The sequence below is a fragment of the Hyla sarda genome, chromosome 11 (genome assembly GCF_029499605.1).
Source record: "Hyla sarda isolate aHylSar1 chromosome 11, aHylSar1.hap1, whole genome shotgun sequence".
Lineage (NCBI taxonomy): Eukaryota > Metazoa > Chordata > Amphibia > Anura > Hylidae > Hyla > Hyla sarda.
In genome coordinates, this window is record NC_079199.1 from 106,941,345 (window position 1) to 106,959,051 (window position 17,707).

General features: G+C 45.0%; 1 protein-coding gene across 1 annotated transcript; it reads right to left on the reverse strand.

Annotated features, from left to right (window-relative positions):
- Positions 1-315: 315 nt before the first annotated feature.
- TUFT1 (tuftelin 1) lies at positions 316-13,457 on the reverse strand. Its single transcript, XM_056545971.1, has 13 exons — positions 13,375-13,457; positions 11,338-11,412; positions 10,754-10,861; positions 8,080-8,166; positions 7,488-7,559; positions 7,328-7,402; positions 7,122-7,229; positions 6,899-7,027; positions 6,320-6,414; positions 5,657-5,762; positions 5,456-5,539; positions 3,890-3,990; positions 316-3,733 (listed from the first exon to the last, which is right to left on the reverse strand). Exons 1-13 carry the CDS (start codon positions 13,420-13,422, stop codon positions 3,667-3,669), a joined length of 1,155 nt encoding a protein of 384 aa, XP_056401946.1. The 5' UTR covers positions 13,423-13,457; the 3' UTR covers positions 316-3,666.
- Between the last annotated feature and the right edge of the window lie 4,250 nt (positions 13,458-17,707).

Below are 17,707 nucleotides of genomic sequence, written 5' to 3' on the forward strand. Positions count from 1 at the left end.
ATGGTGGTAGATAATACACAGAGCTCCCAATTGCTATGCTGCATAAATGTGAAACAAAGTATGTAATAAGGATTATGGATGCTCTTAAAGTACTCATGTGTAACAATATATAAAATTGACAAAGATATTCAAGGCTATAATATGAATAAAATTATCAATAAAAACAATAACAATTCACACATAGTCTAGCCAAGAATTGAAATGAACACGAGCATCCATCCCATAATATAAGCATAGCAAACCAAGCAGGAGCCAGTGATACAGATGATGGAGCAGGAGCGGGGCCACAGGAACCCCCAATACCCCCCCCCCCCCCCCCCGCGCGCATTACATCTCAAGTGGCTTCATCAGGGGTGACTCTTTGGCGTTGGGTCAGTAATGGTGTGGGGTGGCATTTCTTTGGGGGCCGCACATCCCTCCATATGCTTGCCAGAGGTAGCCTGACAGAGATGACATTCTCAGACCCCTTGTGAGACCATATGCTTGTGCAGTTGGCCTTTGGTTCCTCCTAATACAAGACAATGCTAGACCTCATGTGACTGGAGTGTGTCAGCAGTTCCAGCAAGAGGAAGGCATTGATGCTATGGACTGGCCGCCCGTTCCCCAGACCTGGATCCGATTGAGCTCATCTGAGACATCATGTCTCGCTCCCACCAACGCCACGTTGCACCACAGACTGTCCAGGAGTGCCACCTCATCAGGAGCATGCCCAGGCATTGTAGGGAGGTCATACGGGAACATGGAGGCCACACACCCTACTGAGCCTCATTTTGACTTGTTTTAAAGACATTACATCAAAGTTGAATCAGCCTGTAGTGTTGTTTTCCACTTTGAGGGTGACTCCATATCCAGACCTCCATGGGTTGATGATTTCCAGTGATAATTTGTGTGAGATTTTGTTGTCAGCGCATTCAGCTATGTAAAGACGAAAGTATTTCATACGATTAGTTCATTCATTCAGATCTAGGATGTTATATTCGTGTTCCCTTTTATTTTTTTGAGCAGTGTAGTTACAATGGACCAGAAAAGACCATTGTATGTTGAGTCTGGTTTCACATTACAATTAAATATTGTATGTTCAGGCCATTGTAAGTTGAGGGATCACTGTATGTATATTATTGGCTCTCATTACATTTCATAAGTCTGAATAAGCAATTTTTATAATACAGGGCTTTATTGGGAAATAATTTATTGAAAAACATTTTTACTTTTTTCCCCCCTGTTCAGATCCTTGATCAGAGCTTGAGTGCAACATTGCATCAGAACCAAGGCATTTTTATGGTTGTTTTGGCAACCATACTACCTGTTTTCCATGAGCAACATGCAAAGTAGATTGCAGTTAAACCGCACCCTAAACCGCAAAAGATAGCAGCATACCCAGCAGAGATTCAAGACTTTGCCTAGTTATTTAGGCCGTACATTTGGTGATGTATTGTTCAATTATTATTTTTTTCCCATCGGAGTCCTTTGTGAGATCCGTGTCATACCCTTGGATTTCAGGTGTGAATCAGCCCCAAGATGGATTACAGTGCAGATAATAATTAATGGAATGCCATAAACAGGTGTCGTGTGAACATACCCTTACTTTTGCATGGAACAATGCGATTTACAGCCCTTTCCCTGTTATAAATACATCACTAATTAACCGAACCGCTGACGCCTATCTCCCAACATCGCCAGTTCACTGTCCAATGTCCATAACGTGATCATTCTGGAGATTAGGATGGAATGATGAACCCAGGTCTATACAGAATTAGTTGCTGTGTCTCTCTATGGCCAGTAAAAAATATAAATAAATACTCTTCCAACCTGGAAACAAGAAGTTTATGTGAAAACATAGATGTAATAAAAGGGGCCCCTGGTAGGTATTGCCCCCCTGTTGACCAGATCAGAGAGCCACACAGTCAGCACATAATGGGAAAAATAGTTTAACAGCTGGAGACACGCTGTTTTGAAAACACTGGTTTAGAAATTCCTCTTCAGGGTGAGGAAAAACACCAGAGGGGCCTAAAAATGCTTAGGGAAAGCATTCCACCCACTTAGTGACAAGCGTGTTCAGCTCTGCCCGTGTACAGAATAGCAATGTGCAGTTCCCCAGATGATCAGCAGATGGAACCACAAACTGGGGAAACTTATAAGCCAACACCACCCATCCCTGTATTTCCATTATCCCGCGCCCTGCCCTGAGGGATTAATAGAACATTACTTGATATTCAGTTCTCAACACTACCCTGAAAAATAAAAACATGTCGCCACACCTTGAGAGACACTTTGCTGAAGAGGCTAGTGACTTGCTAAAAATAACAGTTCCCCAATATAATGACTGGAGGAGTCATCTGAATGAAATTCTTCCCATTCCCTGCCACTCCTGTCAGCAGATCGCACGGTGGTCCTCAGGAATTCTGGGACGTGAGATGGAAGCAAGCTGCTGATGACCATTTTGGGGTTTCTATAGAGCACCAGGTCCTCATTTCCTACTTATGCCTGCAGCTGAGAATACAGGGTTCTGGTGTGGGTGTGTGACACACTAATTATGCTGGGCGTGTAATGCAGACGAAACCAGTCAAAGCATCATGTACTTACATGTCACCCGCACAGACAGGAGGCTTCACCGGCCTTAAATAACATAATTTATTCAATACTACACAAGTGCATCTACACCTTCAGGTAGAATACAACACATCAGACGGGGAAAGGTGCAAAGACCTAAATAAATATGTACATGCAAGGTTAGCTGCAGGCAAGGAGAAGTACAAACCCCAACAACACTGCTCAACAGTAGTATGGATGAGGCGCAGCCTTTAGCCCTTATTGTGTAAATTACAGGCTTATAATACATTGGATGTTATCTGTGAACTAGATAAACTTGTATCTCCATTACTGTTGAAACTACAGGTCCCAGCATACACTTCCTGGAGGTTACTGCTAGTTACAGTATATTGCTTTGCCTACCTCAGTGTTCTTAAGATCCTGACATGCTACAGACTATGATACTAGTGTAAGGCGCAGCCATTAATAGTCTAGTAAAGTACAAGGGATCGGCATAAGACATTCAGGATCAGCCTCGGGTCCTCCACATTTTACCCAACACTCATGTCCTTCCTGCAAGCATGCAGATCTGTAATGTACAGTACTAGAGGAGGAGGATTATATAAACTTGGAAGGTTATAGGAGACACCTTGGCAAGAGCACAGTCCCTGGAGCATTCCCAGTCTTTCCAGTTCCACATGGAATGGAAGCAGTTAATGTGCCTCCTGCCAACGGGGACGTCAGCACCTTTGTTTATTTAGTGGTGGGTAGTGTGCCAGGGGAGTCAGAAGCTTTGTCTTTGGTTTAGTTAACAAGTAAAAGGCACAGTATTCTTCAGTGTCAAGTCACCTGACAGTACATCCAGCCATAGTATCCTCTCTGTATCACTGCAAATATTTTCCATATTGACTGCTAGAGGTCCCACGGGTTGTTTTGATATGTATTAAAGACCCCCCCCCCCCCTCACTTCTGTCCAGTCAGGTTATAGGTAGGTGAAGGTAAATTCTTCTCATTACACAAGGATGCACTGTAAGGTGGGTGATCCACCAGAGAAGTGTAAGAAAGATCTCTACCATTCCTAGTCTAAAAGTTGCCTGTAAATAAGAGGACAGGTCCAGCTGTAGCAGTGATCGCACTTCATGTCTCCACCAGCTTGATAAGTGGTAATGGGCGGCCAGCTCCTGCAGGGATGTACACTCGCTTGCTGCCAAGACAAAGTATTCAACATTAGGAAAACATAGAATAGTAATGGACGCTGCGCATAAACCAAACATTTATCTCTTTAGCCCTGTCCACAAGGGCCCTATCCTGGAAGTATCAGTGGAGTATCTGTGTATACTCATTGTATGGAGGAACGTACACGTTCTGGAGGTTGGGCCTGGAGTAGCTCCTTGGCAAGTAGGATGTGTGTCCTGGCTGGTTGGATAGAAAATGTTCCAGTTTATCCTGTAGTTCAAGATTCTGGGAAAGCAAACAAAAAAGAAACGAGGTCATTCTGAGCTGCAGACTACGATGAGTAATACAAGATGACGACAACACAAAAGACTTGGGTAATAGCAGCTTCTACCTCCTTGTATCAATTGTCAAAGGTACATGAAAACTTGTAATCATCTGCTGCACAGGAGTACAGTCTATTTGTCAGTGTTATCAGCCATTTCAGGCTGGAGAGAGGCTGACTAGCATTCTAGAAAGATGAAGAAACCTCCCTGCCGCTTATAGGCCGACATTTATCATCGTAGGTGTAAGTGAAGCATTTTTTTACTCCTTTTTTTTTTTGTGTGCCCCAAATTTATTTATGGTCACAGTGCATTTGATAAATTTTGTGCAGGTCACATTTTCAGAAATTTCTCTCTTCACATACACCAAAAAGCTAAGTCTGGGCTGGTGTAGTTTTAGAGACTTTTCAGTGGCTTTGCGCCTTTTCACAAAAAGGCGCAGTTGATAATACCCTTCTATATAAAGTGTATTGCCAAAATCAGTGGATTGCAACTCAAAATCAGCAGAATTGTGTAAACCAAAAGGCGCAAATAAACCCTGCGTGCAATTTTTTCCCCGCCTTTTCTAGCACAAAAAACTGTCTAAAGACAATGATAAATGTCGGCCATAGTCCTTACTATGTAACATATCTCTAGTGCTGAGAATGGTCTATATATGCTACTGATGTCAGCCACTTTTTATAATGCTCCAGCACTGATATTTACTGCTCACTGTATGGTTATGGTCCTTCTACATAAGGAAGTGTGTGATTAAACACATTCATATCCTTCTCCCATAGACATACATTGTTGTGTACATAGAGGATGTGCTGCCAATCAATGATTATTTTGATGTCCATATAAAAGATACCATTACTACTTGTTGTCTGATTGTTGGGAAGGTTACAGCGGCACAAATCAGGAATGAACAATTGTAAAGAGTGCGATCATTGGCCCATTTAATAGGCCTTTTTAATTGAAGATGTGCCAATTTCTTTATGGACATGAAACCTAGACAGAAAAAGTATTCGACTTATGAGCCTTATGGACAGAAATGTAATAGAAACCTCAGCATTATCTTTAGGTATAAAATTAAACCTCTTAAAAAATAATAATAATAATAATCACCTAATAATAATGCATTAAAAAGTATTTTGTGGGGTTGGTCTTCTCAAAAAACATAACCACTATGCATAATGTATGGTGGACTAAAAAGCCAGAAATCATTTCCTGATAATAGGGTGCTTTTCTATAACTGGAAAACACAAATATAGAGGTAGAGCATAAAGGGTAAATAAAATGCTACGCAATAAGATGGAACTTCTTTTTCCAGACAGAATTAATCCACCAGAAATGTGTTACTACTGTAGTTTTCAAGAACACCTTAGAATAAACTGCAGGACCTAGAAGACCACCCACATACATGTCCTAGGGTCTAGAACACCACTCACCTCTGCCTGCAGCCATGACACTTTCTCCCGCAGCTCCTGGATAAGTGAGTCCTTTTCTTGTGTGGCCGTCCTGGAATTCTGGAGCTGAAAATAAAATTACATCAGAAGGGATTCCCTGACTGCAGTAGGTGATATGGAGTAGCTTCTGGACATTAACTGCCTTTCTGATGTTAAACCATATGCAGAAGCCTTTTCTGTTACCTGCTCAATCATCTGGCGCACTTTACGCTGCTGGCTTTTTAGCATGTCATCTAGGTGGTGAATCTTCTCCTTCAGAGTACACACAGTCTTCTCCAATTCTTGACATCTATAAAAAAAAAAAAAAAAATGAAACGTCTGTGTCGCTCAGATTATAGGCAGCACAATGAGGTTGTGTCCGTCACCCACTATTCCATAGAGTTACGCATGCAGAAGCTATGAACCCATGGGAAGGGTGAACCCAGCATATTCAAGCCCTGTGTCCCTATGTGCTATGTAAGTATAGAGGTACCCTTGTATCCTGCCCTGTAAAGAGAGAACTGCAAGTTTCTGCAAGGTCATCCTATGGTATGGTGGGGTGCAACCCAGTATGGGTTCCCCTGGAGATACACAAGTACAGCGCTCGTGTATCTCAAGCTCACCCATAGAGTTGCATGTTCGGTGCACAAGGAGAGCCGGGGCATCATGCAGGAGATCATGGGGGACTGCAGTGGTTGGACCCTCCCCCAAAATCAGACCTTTATCTGCTATCCTTTAGGTAGGGGATAAGAAGTACAATGATAAACTACCCCTTTTATTGTTTGCCATAGGTTGTTGCCACTGTTGATTTTTATTTCAAATTTTTGTGTCTGCTTTAGATCCAGGTCGTCCCCTTGATATTCTCACCTATCCTGCAGGGCTGTGTCTGGCTGATTCTGTTCTCTCATGTTCTCCAGCTCCTTTTCATTATCTTTAACAGTCTGCCGCAGGTGCTGGTGCTCCTGTAGAACAGAAATCGGTGATACAATAGGCCTTCTCTAGACACTGCATATGGATGTGAGCCTCTACCATAGCACTTCGTGACAAACCAGTATGTTTATGGGATTTACTGTTAACAGTCATATTCATGAAACTGATTAATGTTGGCAGCACAAACAGCAGATTACAGGATTAGTAACCTGTCTGGCTGGTTATCAAAAATACAAAAGATTATTGCTGTATACATCAGATTCCCAAATAACTCTGTGTGCAGATTAAGCAAACATTCACCTTTATAGTATGTGTAAATTATTGATGTGTTGAAGAGTGGGCCTTGGAAATTTCCAACCAGCTGCAAGGTAGTTCAAGTGCATTACTGACAATTGCTATCTCATCCACCTGGAATCATGAGGCTTCCAGATCATAAACCCACCCCCACCACACTGTTTGATGTATCTCAATGATAACGAAATGTGGAATTTTTTTTTAAATAACTACACTGGTTACCTTTTCCATGTTGGACATCAGCCTCTTCAGCTCATCCACCTCTTTCTGACGCTCCGCAGCCATCGCCTGTGCCTCTACACGAGCTTGGCTGTTTTGCTCAGCCTCCTGTTGCCAGTGAGTCAGTTTTTCCTAATTCCAGAAGAATATTATGAAGAAAGAAGTTACTTAAATTGTTAGAAAGTAATTGGGATACACAGGTACATGGACTTGGTGGAGCTCTGACCTCGTAATTCTTGCGATCTGCTGAGTGCCGCCTCTCAGTTTCCTGAAGTCTGGCATACAACTTCTGGGCCATCTCCCTCATGTTTTTACCATTATCCAGTGGCAATTCCTACAGTCACATTAGGAATCCAGATCAGTACAATAGTCACTTCAGAAATCGAGATATAGATTGGCTCTGAATATAGGACTTCAGACTCCTTTGCTCACCTCTTCATTTGCTGCTGTCTGAGACCACATTGTACTAGTAAGTCCTCCCCCAGGCTGCATTTCCATCTTATCACCCTATATAATGAGACAAGGGCAAGTTAGGAGAGGTCATCTGTCAGTATTTAAGCAGCGCAGAGTTGTATGAAAACCTAAAGCTTACCTTGTCTGACTGGTGACCTTCATGTTTAGAGGCACCAAGGTCTTCCCTTAGGAGCTTCAAAGAGGTCCGAGCCTAGAGGAGTAGAGAACACAGTGAGTGCAGGCTTGTGTGAAGAATATCGAACCTCTATTGCTGCCCCCACCCATTTTGCATCAAGTCATCCAGTGTAATACAACCCAAGAATCTATGAAAAGCTTCCTGACCTGACTAAAACCCAGGATGTATGTTACCCTATGAATTAATAATTCATGGCTTGTAATACATTACTGCAGAGCAAGCTGTATAGAACAACTCTCAAGGACAGAGGATTAACCCTCACTATCCTTGCTGTGGTATATTGTTATGTAACCTGGGTTTGCCATTGATCTTGAAGTTTTAATGCCACCCTTCCATGGATGATGCCTAAAAGTTGCTGGCAGGGCATATCCACTACATCAGAAAACCTTTTGCAACCTTTCCCTATGAAAACGCTTCTAAGGAAGACCCAGGATGAAGCAGAAAGCCTGTGTTGTGCAGCACATTTGCAATCTCTGGTGGCATCTAGTTTCTGACTGTGATTGGACAAGGTCTCCTGTCTGTAGTTAGTCCTCACCTCCTGTATCTGCCGCACCTCGTTCCTCAGCTGGCTGACATTCCATTCATGGTTCTTCTTGTCCTCCGCTTTAGCTTTGAGATAAACCTAGAGAAAAGGACAGCACAGTTATTAATAGGTAAATGTGCTCCTTTCATTGTCCCCATGAATAACAACAAACAGCTCTACTTTGGAAATTAATTTGTTTGACTTATGTCATAGTTTTATTGTGACATGATTGTGACACTGCTCTCCATGACCGTCTGGGCCACACCTGCCACTGGCTGTCAACCACGCCCATTTATGCTGCCTGCACTTAGCCCCATAAGCTGTAAACAAAGACTGACCGCTCAGTCATGTCCTCCCTGCTGACAGGGCGCTATTTGTCATCGGCCCATAACATGATTTTGACCTTAGCCCCTTAAGGGATTTTTCATTATTGCTAAATTTTTTTCCCTCCTTTCCTTCTAATAGCCGTAACACTTTCAGTTTTTCACCTACAGACCCATGAGGGCTTAGTTTTTGCACCACCAGTTGTACTTTGTAAAAACATTACCATTTTACCACATAATCTACGTTGAACACATTTTGAAATGGCATTTTGCAAATTTTGGGGGCTTTTATTTTGACACAGTGCACTTTTCTGTAAAAACATGTTATCTTTATTCTCTAGGTCTATACAATTAATACCTAGTTTTATATAGGTTTTATCTTACTACTAAAAATTTATAATTTTCTTCAGAGATGGTTATGCTTAAAATGGTTCTCTTCTGACCCTATAACTCTTTTATTCTGTATATGAGGCTGTATAAGGGCTAATTTTTTTTGTTGTTTTTTTTACCATTTTTGTTTTTGATGGGACTTTTTATTTTTCTTTTTTTTGCTGTATGGTGATCAAAAATCTGCAATTCTGGATTTTGATATTTTTTATGTTTATTCCATTGACCTGCAGTTTATTTAACATTATGTTAATAGTTCAGACACTTCTGCATCCAGCCATATCACTTTTTTTGTTTACATAACTTTATTTGAAAAATGGGAGAAGGGGTGTAAGTAAGACTTATTAGGGAAGAGGCTTATTCATATATATTTTACATTTTATTCACTATTCTTTAGTCCCCATAGGGGACTATTACATGTAATCTTGCAATTACACACACTGAACAATTAGGGTTATCCATTACTACAGACTGCTGAGACTCCTTGCACTATTGGAGCGCTGATTAGATAGGAAAGAGGCACGTAAGGACCCTCCGCCCATCTTGCAGTGGACCTGATCAGCTCCACTGAGCAATCCTCAGCTACTATTTTCCACATTTAGTGGCGGTGATCAACTTTAATTGCTGTATCTAAAGGGTTAATGCTGAACATCAGCCAAATCAACCATGTCCAACATTAGTCGTGAGTATGGAGTGTGCTCAGCTCCTGTATGCACTTCATACGGTGGGAGTGGGTGCAGTTTTTGCAAGTCCTCTACGGAATAGAGGAAGTGATGCCATGCCACCTAGCACAGTCCACACGTCATTCAGCTGAATACCACGATACAAAATAAATCCTCCTCCCAAATCTCAGCCTTTTGGAAAAACAGAGACCACTCTTATCTTTACTTGGTTTACTCTTTTATACTTGTGAAATCACCCCCATACCAGCCTTCTATGTGTGGTTTTACAACTTCCATTCACTTCATTTAAACTGAGCTGCAGAGCCAAACCCAACCTGGAGACAGACGGGAAGCGGTTTTTGAAAGAAATTTAGCTCTGCTTTAAGCTGGCCATATATGTCAGCTTGTAGCTATTGCTCCTGATCCCTCTTACTGCATGTAAACTGAATAAGGCGATGGAAGAAAACTTCTCCCAGACACCCCTGCGGACGGCGTACCTCCATAACCAAAAGATTGTGCAAGGGAAATTAACATTTGTTGTCAGAGAAAATTTGGGAGGGCACAATACGCATTAGCTGGTCAGTAGACTTTAAAGGGGTTGCTCAGTATTTAAAAAAAAAATCTGTCCACAGGTTGTATCTGGTATTGCAGCTCCGTTCCACTGAAGTAAATGGGACTGAGTTAAAGTACTACACATAAGGAGTGCTGCAGGTTTTTTGTAAAAAAAAACAGCATTTTTCTAAAAGTTGTCGCTTCCCCAGCAGGCCCATTGGGTTGGGCAATATATGGGGACATTCATGGTGCTTTCAATGTATAGTGACCCAGTGCAGAACCAATATGTGTGATGCCAGGTGACTAGTTCTCCTTTATTTCTACCATGTAACAAATACAATTAGGTTGAAAACCTGAATCAGACGACTGTTCTCCATTTTCCCAGTGTGGAATAGAGTAGTCATAGCTACCGATACAACAGTGTAAGTGTGCAAACAGATTTGTGTGTGTACAGGCACACCTAAACCTCTATTATACATCTCATCGGGCCCCACCAGAGCGGAGACGAGGTATATGTCTGCGTGATACTTTATCTGAGATCAATGTGGCGGGATCTAAGCTATAATAAATCTTCCTGTGTGCGGATCTCCATTACCCTCAGCAGGAGGATGTAATCTTTATCCATTTAAATCACATTGACATTCCTCAGTGACATAACCGGCCTCCACCTAACTTATGTTCCCTGTATGTGACGCATGACCAGGAAATAGACAAACCCTGTTATTTCTTATTATATGGCCCCAGAAGTGGGAGGGCTCATACCTTAATGATCTCTTCATCTCCATCTTTGGATTTGATCAGTTCAGAGTTGAGGGGCCGGGACCCCCGGAGGGGGCGAGAGGAGATGAGGGCGAAGGCACGTCCCACCGGCTGAGGACAACAAGAAATATTTAGTGATAGCTGTAGACACAAGGGAGGGTCTATATCACTCATTGTAATAGATATTACAGGGAACGGGAGGTAAATTTAGCTTTATCTCTGACGTCTATGCAATGGACAAATGTCAATATGTGGCATCTGCATCATAACATCAACAGTGTGTGACGTTGTGTACTGGGGAAAGAGCCCAGACAGGTGAAAACCCTTCACTCACCATTGGAATGCCACAATCATAGACACTATAGATGTTGTCAATTAACATTCATACAATACAAGTCTGCCCAGTTGTGCAGTAAATACTCCTTTTCCACATGGCTACAGATCGATGCAGATAAGAATAAATGGTAAATCTGTTAGATACAATGGTGGGGACTCAGCAGTCCTGAACTGAGTAGAATATTAAAAAGATTAGGAAACGGCATCTTGTATTTACGGTATATGAAATAACTTTCTGTGGCTTGACTCACCTTTACTTTAGTAGTGTCCGTCCTCTCGGGAGAATGGTCGTCCCGTAGGGTCAGACGCAGCGTTTTAATGCTGTCCTGAGAGGCAAAAACCATACACTAAAATGACCCTTCAGCCAACATCTCCAACCGATTCACCTATATAACTGGAATTACAGCCACAATCCTCCCGCTCCCCACACATTCACCCAATGACTCAACTCATAATGCACTTTACTCAGTAAAACTTCATCCCTTGCCCAGTGAGCTCACACTTTAATAGGTCACTGTTGATAGTCATAGATGCCCATCATGACCATTCAATGAGTACATGTAATTAACATTGTAACAGAATAGGTGGTGACATGGACAGAGAGGGGTTAATTGCTGGTTTCCTCTGATGTTCACCTATATGAAGACAAGCAGCAATTGTCCTGTCTCCACCACCCTTTTACCCCTCCTGTAACTCTTGTAGGCTGATTCCCCCATTCCTTGCCCTGTTACTATGAACCCGTCATCGACCCCCACTCAGGACCCCACTTTTAGGCACAAAGAGTGACTTGACATTGCGTGGTGACCTCATAACTGACCTCAGCTGGTCAGTTCTTACTGCTGATTCACACCTTGCATATCAGATGTGTATTTTCAGCCAAAACAAATAAATAGTGGATGCAAAAAGAAATGTTTTATACTACTTTCTATTAGGATCCCAAACTGGACTTCCCTTTGTGTACCTTGTTATATAAACTTCTTAACAGCAACTAAAAGTCTTCACCAACCATATTGCTTTGCCTGGGAAAGTTTCTCCTCTTCCTTCCCCCTCTGGATCAGCCACCCACTCCCATCCCTATTCCTGGTGATGATATTTATCACAATACTGTGTAAGTAGACACCAGAATGTTATCTCCATTACCGTGTAATGTCCATGTATGAACAGGTAGTGCAGGGGTTAATAGTCCTTTCCCACAGGAATGCAGACATTCCTGAGGGTGGATGTGATGTCTGGGGGTGCTGACACCTCAGGCAGGTAATAAATGGACTCCTGATCCTCTGCAGATCAGTGTACACAGTGTGGAGGTCTACAGGCCATAGATCCCCAGAGGTTACCTCCTATAAAATGGCTGCAGAGTATCATTTCCAGTGGTCCCTAAAATTTACGGACAACCCCGCCCCCCCCCCCCCCCCATAGCATTAAACCTCACATTATCTATCCTTACAGGCAACAAACAGGTGGACGTGCCCATATTTCAGAAGACAGCTTCTTTACAGCGATACAGTGTAACAACAATTACAACTCCCACAGCAATACAGGCTAACAACTAAAACTCCCCCTGTGATACAGGGTAACAACTAAAAAAAACTCCCCCTGTGATACAGGGTAACAACTAAAAAAAACTCCTCCTGTGATACAGGCTAACAACTAAAACTCCCCCTGTGATACAGGCTAACAACTAAAACTCCCCCTGTGATACAGGCTAACAACTAAAACTCCCCCTGTGATACAGGCTAACAACTAAAACTCCCCCTGTGATACAGGCTAACAACTAAAACTCCCCCTGTGATACAGGGTAACAACTAAAAAAAACTCCTCCTGTGATACAGAGTAACAACAACTACAACTCCTAAAATGCTACATTGTAACATCTACAACTCCTACAGCGATACCATATAACAATAACTACAAATCCCACAGTGTAAGAGGAACAACTACAACTCCCACAGCATTACAATGTAAGAAAAACTACAACTCTCACAGAGGTACAGTGTAACAACAACTCCCACAGTGATACTGTTTAACAATAACAACTTTCACAATGATAGTGTAACAAAAACTCACAGCGATACAGTTTAATAACTACTACTAGGAGACTACAGTCTAGGAACAACTACAACTCTTACAGTGCTACAAGGTAAGAACAACTTCCACAGTGTAATAATGACTTCCACACGTAGGATCTATATAGAAAGATGTACAGGCCACCAAAAGAACCGCCTCTATAAAGCTCCAACATATTCTGTGGCAGTATATTGTATAGCATGTATTTATCTCTGGTGACTAACCTGCTCGGGCTCCGGCTGGAGCTGCTGGAGGGTGCACAGGCCATTCATGGTCGCTCTTTGCTCACAATGATTGAGGAGCTTGAACAGTCTCTCTATAAGAGGCTGCTGACGTCACTGGGAGGACCTGTACTATTGTATCTGGATGATTGGCCCTGAACACTCAGGGCGGAGTTATCCCTGAGATCTCAGGAAACCCTGCAAACATTGCCAGGAATATATCGGGAGCCAAAGGAGCATGGCAAGGTTGGCAACACCTGGACAGGGTGATACTGTGCCCCCTCCATTGTGGAGCAGCAGCTCTTAACCAAGAGCCTGCCAGAGCAGTGTCTGCAGAGGGATCTGGCCTCTGCTCATCACTATAGCCATCATACACTTGGTTTGGGTTCATCTATTGCAGCTACGAAGCATGTCCCTTATATTGTGCAGGTGGTGCACACGAGGTTTGGTCACTGCCGTGCCAGGCCTCCCTGGTTTACAGCATTTTAGAAATCTTACTGGCTTTTAGCATTTACCATTATCTTTTAAAAAGTATAAGAGGTTTCACCTCAGGTGATAGCGTGGGGCACCTCACTGCCAGCTCCATGATGCATGATGTCACACTATTTACGCTGCATACCGGATAAACTGGTATTCTGAAGCGGCTTAATACCAGGCATTGGTGTTACATGGAGAAGGATTGAGGGCGGCCCCATGACTCAGCTCTCAGCAGAAAGGACAGATTGTCCTAATAAGGACTGTGTCAGCCTGAGGGAGGGATGATCCCAAAGAGGGACACACCTGTCTGCAGGTAGCAGACGGCCCCCTGCAGCACCAAGGATGACATCAAATACATATTGCTGCACAGTACCACTTCTCCTGTCCTGTATACTGGGTGTAATCCTCTATCTTCTGTTATTCTGTATATATATACTGCACAGTACCACTTCTGTCCTCAAAGCTGGGTTTAATCCTCTGTATCTACTGTTATTCTGTATATATATACTGCACAGTTCCACTTCTCCTGTCCTGTATACTGGGTGTAATCCTCAGTATCTGCTCTTATTCTGTATATATATATATATATACACACTGCACAGTACCACTTCTCCTGTCCTGTATACTGACTGTAATCCTCAGGTGAACACAATCAGTGGGTGTCTCGTTAGAGTCAGTGCTGCTGCTGGGAGCGATCCAGGTAGTTCCAGGCTCCTGCTCCCTTCTGCCCTGGGAGGGAGCGGGTTTCTGGGATGCAGAGGGAAAGCAAGTCCCAGGCTTTTGGTTCCCGGAGTAGGCCGGCGGGGATGGAGGATGCACAGCGACCGGCCTGTTCGGAGGGGGTAAGGAGACCTGGTGGGGGAAGCAGCAATGTTTCTCCTGCCCCCCCCTGGACCCTGACCTAAGCCGCGAGGCTTCAGGAGGATATATGGAGGTGAAGGGCTGGGGCGTGCGGAGGCCCCGGGAGCCTGTCAGCGACTACAGCTCCAGGATTGTTATTATACACAGGCCTACAAGCAGAAAGGCAAAGAACTGTTCAGGCTGCATGAGGAGCTGAGATGCGCCCGAGTGTGGGCAAACACCTCGTCCGGGAGCAAGCGGGCAGAGGCTAATATGGACATTACAAAGCTTAAGTCCGAAATAAACATCTTGGAGAGAAAAAGGATGGACATTCAGACACACAGCGGCCCCTTCCTGAAGAAGCTGCTGAACCAGGAGAGGTTTGAGGGGCAGAAGGGGCCAAGCCAGAGTGACCCCCCTGCTGAGGAGGATAGTGACCCCATTAACATCCAGGATTCATCGCAGGGGTCTCAGAGTGGGATCTGTCCTGGACAAGGACCACCAGCCTCAACATCAGGATCCAGGAGGAGCTCGGAGGAGGAGAGCAGTGACCCCGGGGGGAGACTCATGGCCGTCATCAGGCAGATGGAGTCTCCAGTACACATGGAGTGCTTCACATTCGGAGAAGACCCTGTACTGGATGATGGGGAGAGGAGGAAAAGGAATGACCAGAAGGGGGGTGAGTCGGTATCATTTTCCTATGTCCCCCTTTCCCTAGCTCCACCTAGTCAGGGCCCTGCGGTGGGTTCTGTGCAGGGGAAGAGCAGGGGGCAGAGTATGGAGGTCCCTACGGGAAAGTCATGTGACACTGTTTCAGCTTGTAGTAGCGGTAAGAGTGTCGGGGCGATTTCGGCTGTGAAGCCGGACATGTCTGGTGAGGTCAGCAGTCCAGCGGGAGGCTGCTTTTCTTCGGGACAGGGCAAGGCGGGCAGTGGTAAAGCTTTGGTCCCTGTACCGTAGATGAGTAGCGAGGGCGGAGATAAGCGGCACCACCAGGCGCTTGGTGGTAAAGTAGGCTCCGCGGTGGAGTCTGCGGCTGGAGTGGTGTCTGCTGTCGGGGTGTCACCTGCAGAGGCATCTCGTGGGGGAACCTCATCTGCGGTTGGGGCAGGTGGCACCTCGTCAGGGATAATAAAACCGGCCATGGCTGGTCTGGCAATGTCGGCTGCTAAAGCAGTGGAGAACATTAAAGGGACTGTCCTCAAACCCGTGGGGACTGGAGGGTCTATGGACAAAATAGGAACTGTTCCTGCAGCTAGACGGCCTCCTGTCCCAAAGGACTTTCCTGAGACCAGGGAGGCGGAGGGGGTTCCTGACCAGTCAGAGTCTATTATTGGGGCGGGGCAAGACTGGTCAGGAGCACCCGATGAAGCTGAGGTCACATGTGTACATAATGTAAATACTGTAAATAATGTACATATGTGGGGTCTGGTCCAGGACTGAGTGGAGGTGTGAATGGGGTAGAGGGAGTGAGGGAGGATGGGAATGATGATGACAGGATGGATGGAGGAGATGTGAGTGTGAGAGGGGGGGAGAGTATGGCTTCTGTAGAGAGTGATGTTGTTCCACCTGAACCCCCGGCAGCGGTGCCCACTAGGAGTTATGCCAGCGTTGCTGCCGGGGCAAGTAGGCCTCATGGGAATCCTGCACCTTCTGGTCCTGGGCATAGTGACCTTCAGAGACGCTTTCTGGAGGCCTTGCGGAAGGTGGATAAATCTATCACTGTAGAGTGTAGAGGGATAGAATTGTCCTTTTGGATAGAGAGGCACGGCCTTTGGGCCTTCTGAGAGCAAAGGAGAGGAGTCATGGTCACTCCCCACAGCCGGGTCTGGGGTCACCAGGAGGAATGTGGTCCGTCTTAGGTGGATGGGCAGTGATACCTGTCCAAACAGGACAAAAGTAGTTGAGCTCCTCCTCAAGATGGATTTCAGGGCGGGTGACATCTTTGCCCTGATACATCCTCATGGTACCCCATTTTTCAATGTCAGCTTCGTCCGGGCTGAAGGGCTCAAGCTCTTTTGGTCTCGGTACGAGCTGGCAAAGATGGCACCCGAGTGGCGAGACTTTGCTGTCCTGGCAATTTCTCGCCAGAATAACATCAAGAAAGTGACGGTAATAACGTGTAACGAATCTCTTTCTTGCATAGACATCATGACCTGGATTGGGCGTTATGGAGAGGTGGTCAGCATTCCCCAGAAGAACAGGGATGAATTCGGTATCTGGTCGGGGGCCTGGACCTTCATGGTCAAGTTGAAGGTTTCGGGTAATTCTGTCACCCACATTCCCTCCTCCACTTTTCTGGGGAGGGACAGGATCCTGGTTTTCTACCAGGGACAACCGAAGGTCTGCCATAGGTGCAGTGACCCGACACACTTCAGCGCACAATGTAAGGTCCAGAAGTGCGCGTTGTGTGGAGGGTTAGGACATTTCGCCGCAACCTGTGGGGACATTCGCTGTCACCTGTGTGGTGACCTTGGTCACCCCTTCAGCCGCTGTCCGCTCTCTTTTGCCAATGCGGTGGAATCTCCAGCTGGGGTTAGCAGAGATGCTGACTCCACTGGGGAGGGTATCGGTGGAGGCAGGGAGACTGCTGGTCCAAGGAAGAAAAGAATGACACCTTCTAGGCTGAGGCGTTTGGAGGCACGCCAAAGGGAAAGGGAAGGGACTCCTCTGGTGGCAGCTGAGGGGGCTTTACCTGACCCTGAGATGGTGGATTCTGCTGAGGATCTGAGCGATGGTGGGCAGGAGGAGGAGGCCAGGAGACTGGATATAGAGGAGGAGGAGGATAAGAGGGCCATCACTGCTACCTCCTCTCCAGGAGAGAGTATGGATGAGCAGAGCAAAGAGTGGCTAAAGAATAAGAGAAAATCGGGTGCCAGAAAAAAGAGGAGCAAGGAGAAGGAGTCCCCTTCTTTGGAGCGGGATCATTCAGTCCCCCTCACCCTTGTCCAGGTACCAGCGGAAGGATCTACCACCGCCTCCCCTCTGGTAGATAGCCCTAACCGGTACCAAGTCCTCA

Bases quoted from the DNA above. Each gene is read 5' to 3' on its own strand.
- TUFT1 (XM_056545971.1), bottom strand. From the start codon at position 13,422: ATGAATGGCCTGTGCACCCTCCAGCAGCTCCAGCCGGAGCCCGAGCAG. The intron at 11,413-13,374 runs GTTAGTCACCAG...TTTGCCTCTCAG, and splicing joins TCCAGCCGGAGCCCGAGCAG to GACAGCATTAAAACGCTGCG. The intron at 7,028-7,121 runs GTCAGAGCTCCA...TTCTGGAATTAG, and splicing joins CAGATCGCAAGAATTACGAG to GAAAAACTGACTCACTGGCA.